Source organism: Neodiprion virginianus, chromosome 2 (assembly GCF_021901495.1).
Source record: "Neodiprion virginianus isolate iyNeoVirg1 chromosome 2, iyNeoVirg1.1, whole genome shotgun sequence".
NCBI lineage: Eukaryota > Metazoa > Arthropoda > Insecta > Hymenoptera > Diprionidae > Neodiprion > Neodiprion virginianus.
In genome coordinates, this window is record NC_060878.1 from 12,528,884 (window position 1) to 12,543,720 (window position 14,837).

General features: G+C 40.9%; 1 protein-coding gene across 2 annotated transcripts in view; it reads left to right on the top strand.

The window, feature by feature from the left end:
* The window catches only part of LOC124297860 (T-box transcription factor TBX20-like), a 34,320-nt gene extending 20,236 nt beyond the window's left edge, over nucleotides 1–14,084 (top strand). Inside the window, exons 4-6 of one of the 2 annotated variants that reach the window (XM_046749205.1) lie at nucleotides 572–736; nucleotides 924–1,000; nucleotides 11,871–14,084. In XM_046749205.1, the coding sequence (XP_046605161.1) occupies nucleotides 572–736; nucleotides 924–1,000; nucleotides 11,871–12,276 (648 nt within the window). In that variant the 3' untranslated portion in view covers nucleotides 12,277–14,084. Of the gene's footprint in view, nucleotides 1–571; nucleotides 737–923; nucleotides 1,001–1,066; nucleotides 1,447–11,870 lie in introns of those variants that run through there. The other variant, XM_046749206.1, reaches the window with a different exon arrangement.
* The last annotated feature ends 753 nt before the right edge of the window (nucleotides 14,085–14,837 follow it).

A 14,837-nucleotide genomic window follows, 5' to 3' on the forward strand; every position in this document is an offset into this window, starting at 1 on the left:
GCCCGACTAGATATCGCGCGATATCTTCTTGGGAGTTCTACGTATCCTCTAGTCTCGACGATGAACAATGAATCCCATCATTTTATAGGCACTCATCATTCAAACGTTATTCAGCCGGTTAAGGGAACTCCTGCTTTACCGACGAATTCCACAATGCCTATTTTACACCTTCTTCCGCTCCTCGCAGATGGGATTATTGAAAACATAATGATTGTGCTTGTTGGATCGTTATGAAAAAAATTCGTAACCTCGAAACTCGAAATATATTTACATCAGTGTTCTGATTAATCTTCCAAACGTTTAGTTACCAGTTTCAAGAGATTTCGTTCCTCAGGACGAGATAAAAGTGTAGAATACGATTTGCAGTGTTCGTCGATGAAACAAAAAATTTTAACGCCCCCTTCAATTTGAGCACTCGAAGCGGAAGGAACAAAAATCTCAAGTCAAGCAATTGGAAAACAAATGTTGTCCTTTTCGTGGATTTGATTCATGATAAAGCAATATATTGGCAATTGGTAATAAAATTTAACCCACTGTGTTCGACTTGTATGTTTTTTCTTTTTTTTTGCAGATTATCTTGAACTCTATGCACCGATACCAGCCAAGAATACACTTGGTTCGATGTCGTTCGCCGGAGGACAACAGCCCGATTACGGACCTTCAGCATGAGGAACACAAGACTTTCATCTTTCCGGAAGCCATATTTACTGCGGTTACGGCATACCAGAATCAGCTGGTACGCAATCTTAATCTTATTATACATTTGCAGTATTACATTATTGATATGATATTACATTCAAAAAAGAGATGATGATTTTCAAGAATAACATCGCCTTATATTTTAGCGAACTCGTTTTATCCAACGCAACTCGCATTCGTTTCAACGCCTAAGGATTATTATTATATATCTACTTTTCTTTCAGATAACCAAGTTGAAAATTGACAGCAATCCGTTTGCTAAGGGTTTTCGCGATTCATCCAGGCTGACGGATTTTGACCGGTAAGTAATATGTTTTTGTCTCTTACGTATAATACTTATGCGTACAAGTTAATATTTTTTACACAGGTAAAACAATTTGAATAAGCGCCGACTGTGAATGTGATTATAAACACGGATTTTGCACTTAATTGAAAAAATCCGATTATTACAAATATCTAGTGATACAAAATATATCCATAAATCAATTATAATTATGGCTAATATTGGAAGTCAGGACGCATTATTGGATGCATTATAATTCGCGTTGGTGTAAAACGAGTCGATACACGTTTATAGGAAATAATTCGTTTTATTCAGGTTGTACGATTTAGGTTTAATGGTTCGATTAGTATTTCATATTATAGATATTCGGAACACTTGAAAAGCAACCGATCAAGATTGTTTGTCTGTATTTCTCAATTTTGAATAATGTCTGTAATTAAGCGTGACTACAAAATAATTAGAAGACGCAGGAGTAGGAATGGTAATAGAGTGATATGTTTGAAAAAATAATTTACTTTTATTGCCACGAACAAGGAATGCCTAGATAGAGGTACATAATTCAAACTAAAGTTTGTTCAAATTTCGGAAACACATCTTTTAAATTTCTTAGTGAACCCTCTTAATCGAATCTAAAAGCACAGGTAGGTATTAAATGCGATCCCTTTTTCCTTCCATTTCTCAGCCTCAGCACCTGCCCCGCACACAAGCTATACTTATCTCCGTGTAATTTGGAAGTGAGCTTCGATCGAACGTCGAAATATTTTACCAACGACAAAGCTTCGATGTTCTTAAGCGCTATTGTACGTCTTCGCACAGGTACTCAGCAGGTATATTCTAGCCGGAATTCGTGCAAAAGGTGTTGGTCTATAAATTTACCAGCCATGTACAGTGGCCCTTCAAGAAACTCACACCCGAGATGAACTAGCAGCATTTTAAGTTCCATTCTTCCGAGTCAAGCGTGTTGCGACGACGCGCACCCCGAAACTAGGAGATTGTAGATTGCCGGCGACAGATGAGCTGGCTAGGTTGGAAGAGGCGACAAACGAATTACCCTCACGCCCAAAAGGACTTGGGGATTCGGTCGATTTTCTAGGTATTACTGACAATCAGATAGAACTCAACATTGGGTGCTAGGATTACTTTTTTCGGAAAATGATTTCGGGACTGTGTACGATGAACATTTTGATACAAGTTAAACGCGGCACTTACACATTCCTACCGTCTACTGTGTACAATAAAATCTAGAAAGTCTGGAATTTGGAAGAGTGAGATGCGTAAAAATTATCGACAAATCCAGACCGATTTTGAAAAATGCTACAATCAGTTTATGTTTAGACTGTGCGGACGTGATTTTTCAGGAAAAGTCTCGATATCTTTATTTCCAATATTTGAATGTTGCGTCCTGGATATGTTAGGCTCGGGGCAAGAGTGAAACCACCGTTTGCTATACTAGATATATGCATAAATATTTCCTTAACGCGAGTCGAAACCGTATAATCAACATAGGCCCGAGGCAGGCCAAAGGTTTGGGGCGTTTGTCGAGCAGCGGGTAAAAAGTCGGCGTGTTCAATAAACGGGAAACTAGCTGGCTCGATGTCAATTCACGATTTTTTCCGTAAAACGCATTCTGCTTGCTCGAATATTTAATTAACTGTTCGCTGAAATACCGACATGTAAATTTTTTCGTTCGTTAAAGCAGGCCGATAAACTTCTACCGGTGAAACGGTTAGACAGATTTTCGCATGCATCACATTTCGCAATTTGACAAGTTAAAAAAACTGTTCTTCAAATTGAAAAAAAATTGAGGAGAGGAAACTATTCACCATCCTTTTATCCCGTCTTTTCTTTTCTTCTATAATGTAAATTTGCCGTTTTATTTATGTTACCCACGATGAAAATCTCCGACACCGCTCAACCGACTGCGATGAGGTTTTATTTATGATGGAGATAATTTATCGGGAATAGTTCAAATATACGGATTTTAAGAGATTACCGTTGAAAAAAAAACCAAGTCATTATACATACAGACACTGAAATAGTCAGATGCGCCGCGTCAAGTCTAGCTGCTATAAGTTAATGTCATATTTTTATAACGTGCGGATCTATTAGCTGTACTTGTATACTGTATAGGTTAGAGTATAATGCATAATGCATTGTATGAAGAACTTGCATGACCAAACTTATACCTTATAAGCTCGATTTTTTTTATCAAAAATATTATTATTATTATTATTTTTTTTTTTTTGCTTAAATCATGTACACAAATTAACGCGTACATGCCCGTGTAAAAAGAAGATGCTTCAAAACGTGTAGAAATTGGTAAACCTCAAGGTTCGCACGTTAAGGGGACACGAGTGTAATTCCAATTGTTTTGATTAAATAAAAAATTCTAATTATCAAGAAATTTTTGTAAAATTTACAATTATTCTCGTATCTGTTTGGATTAATTGTACTCAGTAAGTTCCTAGATATTGGTTAGAATGACGAGTGACGTGAAAAATCAGAGTGCTTGAGAATACTTTTTTCCACAATAATTTTAAATGATTATGTAGCTTTCCTGGTAGTGTAAAATAAAAGTTGGCATTCAATTTGCAATTTAATAATTATCTACATCAAATTATGCTACTTATTTGTCATTTACAATATTCAGATAAATTTCAAATTTAAAAAGTTTGACGAGTAAGAGAAATTTAGTTTTTCAAATATTGTTGACATTGAACTGAAAGATGTTCATTACCCCGTCTTTTCATCATTTCAACTTCCCTTTGTAAATAAGTGACATAGTTTGATGGTCGAGGATCAGATTGGAAATTAAATGTCAAATTTTCTTCTGTACGCTACCGGGAGAGAGAAGTGGAATAATTTCAGAATTTCGACTTCTTAGATGTCTCTATCACGGGTCATAACTGCCCGAGCATAAGCTTGAAGTACGGAGTTGTCGAACGCTTTTCAAACGTTGCAATACTTTTGTTTCCATGAATAAATACGTAAAATAAACGTTCAACCCACCATTATTGATATATTTCATGTATATTAGGGTGATCCGTACTTAGGGTGTTGATGATTTTTTTTTCAGACCACCCCCCAAATCAACTATAAATAATTCAAAAACAATTTCCTAATTCTTTCAGATTTTTATATCAATTCTAAACCGTGCCTGTAAATGGATGGATATCACCATTTAAAATACACCTGTTTCAGATACATTCTCAGCATATAATTTATTGTAAGAGTGACGATGTTCGAATCAATCTGTAATTGCGAAGATTTAGTGAGTATTATGTACTACTATCTGAGAAAAAATTCACATCATCATACCAACCAATCTCGACGAATTGCACACCCTAGAAATTTGACTTTTTCTTTTTATTTATAAGAAATGCAATTGTCTATATTACCTGCTATGATGATGTGAATTTTTTCTCAGATAGTCGCACTAATGCTCACTAGAACCTCACATTTATGGATTTTTTCGAACATTATTACTCTTACAGTAAAATATATACTAAGAACGTGTCCGAAACACGTGTATTTTAAATTGGGAAATCCTTCCTCTTACAGTCACGGGTTACAGTTGATATAAAAATCTGAAAAAAATTGTGAATTGTTTTTAAATTATTTATAGTTGATTTGGTGGGGTGATCTGGAATAAATTCGTCAACATTCTAAATGAGGAGCACCCTAATGTACATATAATATCCGTTCTTTCGTATTTCAATGCTTCGTCGAAGTACTACAATACAACTTCATTCCGACCATGTAAACAGCGTCCTAATAAATCTTGACTCAAGTTGTTTCGGAATCGATCGTTTTTAAAGAATCTTATTTACATTCTTCTCCCGTCGAGTCAAGTCTCTCAAGTTTATTCCCAAGCAACGACAGTCGAATTTTTTAAACTTCGTTCCCGCGGTTCGACTCCCTCCACAAAGTGCCTCGACAACGAGCCCCCTTGCAGAAAATTGTAACTCGACGCGTATCGCTAGCGATTTTGTCGCGTACCCCTCGACAGACGTACGCCGGGGGGGGGGGGGGGGGGGGGGGGGGGCTGGAATAGCACATAGGATAGAAATCCGGCTGCGGAGCCGATAATGCGGAAGGGCCATCGAGCATGCGCGCGGCGGCACCGGCTTAATGAGAGAGCGGGCCGTTCACCGCAACAGAGCGCGAGCACCCGCCCACTTCACGCCGGCGCTGATAGATAGATGGCCCTGGGGGTTTCTGGTTCTCTCGCTCATTGGGTTTCCCCGCTCTCTCTCTCTCTCCAACTCTCCGGCCGTTTCCCTTTTTCCCTCGGCGATCGAGCGATGAAGCGAGCGAGTGCAGCGCGCCTTGTCTCCTTCCCTCCGGCCCGGGGGACGGAAGGGAGGGCAGGGAGGGTAAGGCATTCATCTATATTAGCTCCGAGAGCGGGCGGCCTGTCATTACCGCCGCCGCGCTGCCCCCACCCGGCACGCCAGCGTCCCAACGCGTTGGCCCATTAGCGGCCTGCTGCATTACCGAGAGGGAGAGAAACCTCGAGGTGCAAGCCTGGCGGCTGCGGCGCGGCGAGCCCCGGCACCCAGCAGCAATGCAGAGCTAATAACTGCCGTTTAAAACGCAAAAACAACGCCGCCCGAATCGATCTTCGGTGCTGTTCCGAGCCGGGTTCGATTCCCCGAGAAACGGAGGAAGAGAGAGAGAGAGAGAGAGAAAGGATCCTCCTCCTCCTCCTCATCCTTCTCGTATATTCTTCTCCTATACCTGACTGCGTTATGGGCTACGGTGCACCGCCGCAATCTTAGGAAACCGCAAATTCAAGTGCGCATGCGCCAAACAAGTCGATTCCATGCGTTGATTGGACCGAACCGCGCTCGTATTATCGTCTGCTTGTCAGGTTTGCCAACTTGGTAAGACGCGCTGGATCGATTCTGAAACTGATGCGCAACGAGAAGAATGACTTTTTTTGTTCCGGTTAACGCTCAGTCCTTAACTCATTTTTTTACCACAATCGAAAAATGTAGTTCTAGGTAGAAAATGAAAATTAGTCTTTTTAGCCGTTACCGGAAAGTCTAGTATTCGTTACTATTTCTTCTCACTACGATCACTGTTACAATATTTTCTTGCTACTGTTGCGAAAATTTAATGCTCGTGCAACGATAAATTGACCTTAAAGCCTTATTTAACTAAAAAAGTAGAGTAAACCGAAGAAACTGATTTTTCGTTGCAATTACCAAAAAAGGATCGTCAATAGCGCAAAATGGTTACGCGCACCTCGTTTTTCGTAATTCCAACAATATTTAAACAGTTTTTTTAACGATACCTCTTTTACTCAATTTTTCTAGTTACTATAACAAATGAATTTTTCTCAGTGTAATACTATTGACGAAGAAATAGTGATTATTGCTGGTGATCTTGTTTCTTTCAACTATCTGATTTCAAATGATTTGATTATATTAGTCGATCGGACCAAATGGCGCTCGGATTATCATCTGCTTGTCAGTTTCGTCAACTTCGGTTAATACTCATAATTAGCGTTTGGGGTCATGCTCACGATGAGTCGAGATATGCTGGCTGGTTCCGTCGATCCCGAGAAGAAATTCACTTGCATAACTAATTGTAAGCAGATCAAACCAATGGGCCGGAAAAAGTTGTGTATAAATAGTGATTATCGATGAAAACATCAGTAAAGTCTACTGGAATTACCAATGACCAAATAAAAAAATTAAAAATGATTCACTTTTAAAAAAAGTTACGCTCAACTGTGCGATTAACCAAACAATGTATCTAACAGTAACAGTAAAAAACTGGTATCGAATTAGTGTCGACTCCTGAAAATAGCTTCTGATCAGAGACCAGGCGTCGTCCATACCAATAATCGATCAAGTAAATTTTGCATAATCCTGCGGATGCTCGTAAATTTTATTGACAGAAATTTGTATCGATAACTCTCAGCTTTCGAATGGTACAAACCATGCAGCGGTGCGAAAAAGTCATTAAATCCACCATTTTATGAAGAAGAACGGAAAAAGTCGACGCAGTGCAACGCTGACGTCGTCAGTGTCGGCGGGACGAAGGCGTTAGGGTCATTATCGCGGATCATTACCTAGCAGACCCTACCGTGCGACGTTGGACGATGGGCCATAGCGTCCGGGAACCATAGGCATACCGCTTCTTCCTCTTTTTCACCTACCAACCTTCCACTACACTCGCGTGCTTCGTTCACACCCCGATCCTCCTCATTGTCAGAGGAACCCTACCAACATGCATTTCTCTCGGATGCACGTACATACCTACTTCATGCTCATACACCACTACCTGCTTGTTCGTGCTCTCGGCGCGGTCGGCGGCAGCCGTCTAAATTACAGGCTCGACCGTATTTTGTTGTTTTGTTGTTTTTCAACGCGCCGAAAGGAAATGAGCGAGCGAGCGAGCGAGCGCGTCACGCCAACCCAAACCCGCTAATTTCTATTCATATTTTATGGCTATTAATTTCTTCGCTGTTATACCTTGCCTGTCTCTCCACCACCGCCTTAAACCTCTTCTTTCTATATCTGTCTCTTTCTTTTACTCACCACGTATCTTCGACTTGAAGCCACTTCAATTTCTCTATAGCATTTTCGATACGATTCGTTCACAGTGCTTTGTTCAGCTAACGAACCACCGATTATAAATAGTCTTATAAGGAGATTATGACACCTAAGCAGATCATGGATTCTGCTCAAACTTTTAGAATCGTTTCTTTGGCTTAAGATATGAAGCCTGCACGATATGTAATAACATCTCACAGGCCTCAATTCTCTTTGTGTAAAATTGGTATTATCAGCAATTTGATGAATAAAATAAATTTGATGACAAATAAAACCTGTCGTGTATTTTACCTTAAATATAAATTTTCCTTTTTCTCCGCCGAAGTTTCGATGACAATATTTTACAGATTGAAATATAAACGGATATATTAATACTTTAGAGCTACAGTGAAGTATAACCGGCGAATTTGAGACTGATCTATTGTAAATTGCACGAAGAAAGGTCCGGTAGATAGAATCATGCATCAGAAGTTCCATATTTCGGTTCCAAGAAACACCGTTAGAAGTTTCAGCAAAATCCATGATCCGTAGTTCTGATACTCGAATCACCTTGTTAGTATTATACTGTTCACCAGATCTATGCCAATTGTTCAAGGCTTCCAAATTCAATTGTTCTCCAATTTATCTGATGGAAATAAGGTCGTCGAGAGTCCTTACGGTACAGGATCCTCTTTAGCCATGGTTCTACAGAATTCTACGTCGCGACCCCAGTCTTTTTCCCCACAAATGAATAAATTATTTTCTCTGTATCCCGGTGACCTTGAAATCAAGTTTTTTTCACCTCCATCCCGAGGGAGTGCAAAAATTCGCTGGCGCGAACGCGTCCAAATAATTTGTGATAAAGTATTCAGTTTTCCTCGACATGACAAAAGTCCTTCTGTCATTTATGGCGCGTATCTGCGACTCTCTTCTTGTAAGCTGACGTTTTAAAGCTCGTATTTTCAGACCACCCTTGTCTACTTGTGTGCGGCTTGAGTAGCCGCTTCGAGGAGCGATCGTGGAGCGTGAGGTAAGAGGAGGAGAGTCATTCGATAGACTACCTTTGACCATCAACGGGTGTAACCTATCATTATCCTACCACTTACCTAACGCTTGTATCAGGCAGCGGAATAACCGGGCCTCGCCGTTCGGTGGAATTCATCTTATTGTCCGTTCTAGCCACGAGATTATCAAACAATAATTTCACTGTTCTCAAACGTCTGAAATACTTAAAGATATCGTGTGCTCTCGAGAAGTAAAATATATTGAGAATATATTCCCTGTCGTCTGACTGGTGTATTTTTATATATATATATATGTATGTATATACATATATATTTTACACGTACACACACACGCAGGCACACACATATAATACATATATCCAACGCCCCGAGCATACCGCGCTGAATTATTCAAAGGCGTATCATGGGATGCGGACGATCACACGCTACGCACTCAGTAGTTATACCTATAGGCGAACCTTTGAATAACCCCCGACACTGTACACCTTGTCCTTTTAGGGAAAAGTGAATTAGAAGTGGGAAGTAGGCAGAAAACTGTCCTTTTCCTTGTGACGGTCTGAAAAAATTGTAGACCCAGCTGTAGTTCAATCGGATTTTCGTTCACTGGTTAGGTTCGACAAGTTGATAAAACTGGAGTAGTAATTCAGGTTACGCTGGATTGATGTATAGGCGGCCGATTGGTTTTTGAGAAATTTCAGTTCTGGAACTCGTGCGCAAGAATCTATTAAATCGTTATACTATCGTCGAAGCAATAGTGATTAATGCTATTGTATTATTTTTTTATTTATTTTTTTCTTGTCACGTAACCAAGGATAGCTATTTTTCGAAAAAGAAGGTTAACATTGTGAAGTAAGTTCCTTTTCCTCACGCCTCACGCCTCATCTTTCATCTTTACTCTGGCTGTAAATCACAACACTCAGTGATTAGTTTCCCCGACGAGAATTCTTAAACAGTCCCTGCGGGCAAAAATACTCCAAAGACTGGTTGAGCCTTCTCACCTGACGTCTACCAGGGATCTTGCAAACTTGATATTAAGTAGTTTTTCTAGTTTATTGTTACAGTCCTTGCTCAAGGGCCAGACTTACGAGTTTATCCTCTGTGCTACACAAATTACTTCTACATGTCTTCGTTTCTTTGAGAACCACTCTGATATTGTTGCAAAAGGCTGTGGAAGCGAAGAAACATTCATAAAACTCACGGTAACACGAATAGTACTTTTGACCCACAAATACGGTAAAAAGTTAAGTGAAAAATTGAGTGTTGCATGCTCGATACGCGTTCTGCGGTACAGAAATAATACCTCATATTGAAATAAGACACGAACAAGCTTTAAAGATGAGGAAGATCGAGGCTGAGGTGTTAGGCAACGATGAAATCAAACTGGAAGCAATCACGTGCTAGGTTGCGTTAGATATTTTTTGCGCCCAGGTATTCGATTACAGTGTGAAAGCCAAACTGCACGAATGTGCATTTCAGGTATTTATAAAAACTAACAGGTACTGCACATCATCTGCACGGAGAATAATTTCTAGCCGTAGCCATTGTACGAACTCCAGGCACGGATGAACCAACAGGTACGGAAGGACCTAGAAATGCTGGTACCCATTTTCGGTATTAACTTAAGTATTGACGTTTTCGAAATAGTAGGATTTAAATGTACCTCTGCCTAATCCAATTGCTATTGAATGAATACGACTCAATATACTCGCGTGAATAATACTCAATAATACTCACATAAATATCATGTATTTTGAGTTAATCGTCCCCTGTGACCAACGTCCATGAACCAACCCCCAACGAATTCTCAAATATATTTATCTTTTACTGTCATCGAGAAACGTAGTTTACGGTAAAGCCGAATGAAAATGCGTTTCTTAAGTATAAATCGAAAATTTACACGCAGTATTTTTTTTTTTTTTTTTTTATATACAGTCGGTACAGTATTTCGGTTCGCAAATGTTGATGCAACCATAAAATCATATCAAGATTGATGTCGCGGTTCTCCGAAAATGTAGTGTTCGAAACCATAGTTACAGTAAAAACTAACTTCGGTACCTGTCGCATTTTCTACCTATTCATTCTACACGCTATTCCGAGAAAATCTATTGTACAATAACAAATTTCGCGGTAACTATGAAACAATGATATTTTTCCCAATGCGTGAAAAAGGTAATTTTTTTCGAGTACAGACAGACGAGTGCAAATAGTGGTTCAATAGAGTTTGGGTCTTGACAGCGATGTTTTACGACAACGAGGAGAATGAATGGAAGCGGACGCTGCCGTGTGTGGTCCAGCACGTCCGGGCAGTCCGAGCACGCTGACGATTAGCTTCAGGGCCTTAATCCCTCTGGCCTACGTCGGCTGGGTCCTTGGCTCAGTATGCCTCTGACGGTGCGCATACCCTTGGCTCGGTATGCATGCCCGTGCACAAGGTGTCGTGTTACTCGCTAAGCAGTGTAGAAGGGTCGGAAGGGCCTGAGGAACGAGACAAAAAACAAACGCCATCGTCCTTCTTGTGCAGTCGCCACGCGTGCCCATATGCAGAATCCATTGTTCTACTCTGGCATGGACCGCCATATTCGCACGATTTCGAGTCAGATCCAGAGCCAAAGGCATTCGGTTCATAACGCGAATCAGTTTTTTTTTAGACAGACTCGAAGGCTATCGCACTTGACGATGACGGTGAGTGCAAGATTTACTCTTCTTGCTTAGCCGGTACTTCCTTGTACACGTGATAAGAGTTTCTAGCCTGTGGCTTTTAAGGCCGGTAATCCCGCTGCGCGGAAGGGATTCGCAATGTTCGAAAAAGAGAAAGCGTTGTGAACAATGCGGGATGGTCCCCGTGGGTGCCAGTTTTAAATGGATAGGGGTGAAAAACCATGGTCAGGACCACCGTAGCGTGGAACGAAAAATACTGTTGGATGTACTGAAGACCATTTATCAACATTCTATTTTTCGAAACTTCTTAGAACTCCACCACAGAACCCAAAATATAAGCTCCGTCTTTGGCATATTGTAAATACCTTCATAACTCATTGGATGTTATCCGGATATCCGCTCAGTGATATTTTTTTCAATTTATGAACAGAAATATGTTGATTCGTGCTCCGCTGCTGGAGCTTCTCGACAACTTTCCTTAATTTTTTTACTCCACCGGTAACCGTAACTAAAAATTTCTCTCAATGTACCGGTCTAGATGTCCTCTCGGTGTGAATGTACTCGGTTAGGTCACGTAACGTCAGCTCGAGTTAGATTCGCTCGCGTTTGGTTACCTTGGGAATCGAGACTCACGACCATTTTCTTTGACGATGCTTTCAGAGATCCGATGGAGCTGATGGAACAACAGTTGGTGCGATGCGGCGTGCCGCCGCTTCGACTCTACGAACACCTCGCCATGTCGTCCTCGGGGTTAGGAGGAGGCGTCCAACACGACGGAAGCGGACAACACGGCGGAACTCACCCTCTGGCACCTTGGCTCCCTCCCGCCTCCGCCCTCGTTTACGGAGGGGTGGCGCAGGCCCATGGACGGGGGGGGATTCCCTCCCCGTTCGCGACACACTTCGCGGCGTTTCCTACCCCCACCACGACGAGCCTCCCGTGGCCCATGCTGCCCCGACGACCCTCGCCCTCCTCGACGACGACGGGGATGAGGTACGCTCCGTATCCACCCTCGGCATCGACGCCGCCGCCGCTGCGTCCGCCACGCCCAGCCACCCCCAATTAGCCCCGGAACTCCGCTTATTCTCTTCGCCCCTTGCGCCCAACCCCCCGTGTATAGCCTCTAAGTATATACTGTCTAGTTGTATAATAGTGGTAGATAAATAATATTCGTCGGCGATGCTCGAGGGGATCACGGGATTTCCGGTTTCGTAGAAAAATTCGGCTTTCATACTGTTTCGGTATTTTTCATTTCACGTCATAATCAAATCAAATCTTATCGAACTTGTGAAAATCGTAGACTCTGTCATTTTTGCTTACATTTTGAAAATACGAATTCATATATCGAACAACGCAGTACAGAAATGTGTACAGTACATTATATACGAAATGCGGATTGCACACGTGGACTTATTTCATCAAGGAAATCCACGGTCACAAGTGCAATCATAATCCCTAATCATTTTTTCGCTACGGGTGGGAAAGATAGTTCGGAATAAAATTTGTTGAATTTGTCTTTGGAACACGAACGTCCGATATCCCCTTGAACTGCGTACCCCGAGGAGCCAAAGAAAAAACCCACAAGAGAGCGAGCGAGAGAGAAAGAGAGAGAGAATGTGTGTCAGTATAGCGTTATAGCGTGTGTACAGAGTTGAAAATATAATCATCCGATAATAAAAGACACAAGAAATGCTGCGCGAGCCAGATGGTATTTGCCGTGTTCTCAATTCTACGATGATAGTAATAATAACAACGTCAACGGCTTTCGGATACGGCGCCCGCGTATTTTCGCGTGACGATCGGTATTTCCCACGGAGTGTAAATTCTCTCCGCCAGGAGTACTCGTAAGAGGGAACCATAAGCGACTAGTTTTTTGCCTTCGCAGACGGACGAGTAAATTCGCGCGGAGTGAATCTTTGTTTCTAGGATTCAGTCGGCGCTTAAATTATAATTTAGTTACTCTTGCCATCGGTTATATCGCCGCGAAACATCGCTTTAAGGCTGTACGTTACCGAAAGTCATCGTTGAGCCGAAACAAAATCCGAAGTGGCTCAAGAGCGGCCATGTTGATGTAGCGCTATCTGTTGATTTCTAAAAATCTCTACGTATACGGCGAAATTATTCTCAAACGGCATAATCATTCAGACCAACGCTGCTGCGTCAGGTGATTCCGCAATTACAAATGATTGCCGCTCATTTTTTCGAAGATCGCGATGTTCGATACTTCGAAGTTAATTACATATCAATTTGTAATTGTGATTGGAACGTAGTAGAAATTCCAAACTCAGTCAAACAATTTAGGTATAACTCATCCACGGCGCATTAGTGTATTCCTGTTCTCTAATTGGTGCCAAATAAAGTAAGTTAGGCCAGTCCGCCAAAATCTAAATGTTAAATTTTTTCTCCAACACCTCGATTTCAATAAAAGAATAACACAAATGGAAAGAGAATATTTCATTGCCATTTAAGGATAATTTCCCGGAGCGTACGTCATCGTAGTGGATAAAATAATAACACAGTAATGATGATTACATTGTTATAATTAACTGGGTGTGATTTCTCTATATATATATATATGCATATGTATATATATTATATATATTTATAATAGTTTTAAAAATATGAGTATGTGTACATATACTATGTGAGTGCATGTATATAATTTAGACTTGTACGCCAATCGGAGGGTGGACGAATGTGTCAGTGAGTTAACGTTTGCACGTTTGTGTAATATTGAAATAGTTGTATCATACCATAATAGTATTAACTCGACCTTGTCAAAGGCGGTGAAAATTTGTAAATATAATAAATATAGATATCCGACTGTAGCGCGTCTATAGATTTAATTCCGTACTTTAATTGTATAGGCGTAGTGAAAAATGAATGATCTTTCAATAAACCGTGATGGTCGCATAACCACGACGCTGAATCCTTCGCCCAAAGTACCTCCTCTGATCCTTTATTCCCCCGCACTTCATTTTGCACTCTGGTATCGAGATTAGGTTCAACGCACCAGTAGCTGAACAGTTCTAATTAACCGACACCTTCTGCGATTGGGATTGGTCAAAAGCCACTATCCAGCATCAGGTTTCATGCCCAGCTACTACGTTCACCTTATACTCGATCGACTTACATTTCATTTCGTATTCGCCGCAAGGTCCATTCAATTATCGTAAGGTGCTAGAATTTCATGTGTTATTTTCAATTATTACTCCGTCAATCCATTTAGCGGAAATTTTTCTGATACTGTGATAACGAAAAGTGCAGTTTATAATTACTTTAACAAAACGAAGATTCGTTTGTTCATTGAAATACGTAAGCTGGTGGACAATTCCAGTGTGAAAATGGAACGAGATCTAATCACCACGAATGATCAAAACACCGTGAATATAATATATTGTCCAGGGTTTCTTCCTGGAGCGGTTATTAAAGCTTAAAGATCGAGCTGTAATTCTTGTTTAATCGTCTTGCTCAGCACCAATTAACATCAAGTTTATCTCTGCGAATGTATATGATTGTAGCGGCAGTATGTAATTGACCTTTGGCTTCGGTGCCGATTGACGAAGATCTAATCTCATGATTCGAAAAGATATCAGGCGTATAACCGCTCCACCGATCCTTTGAACT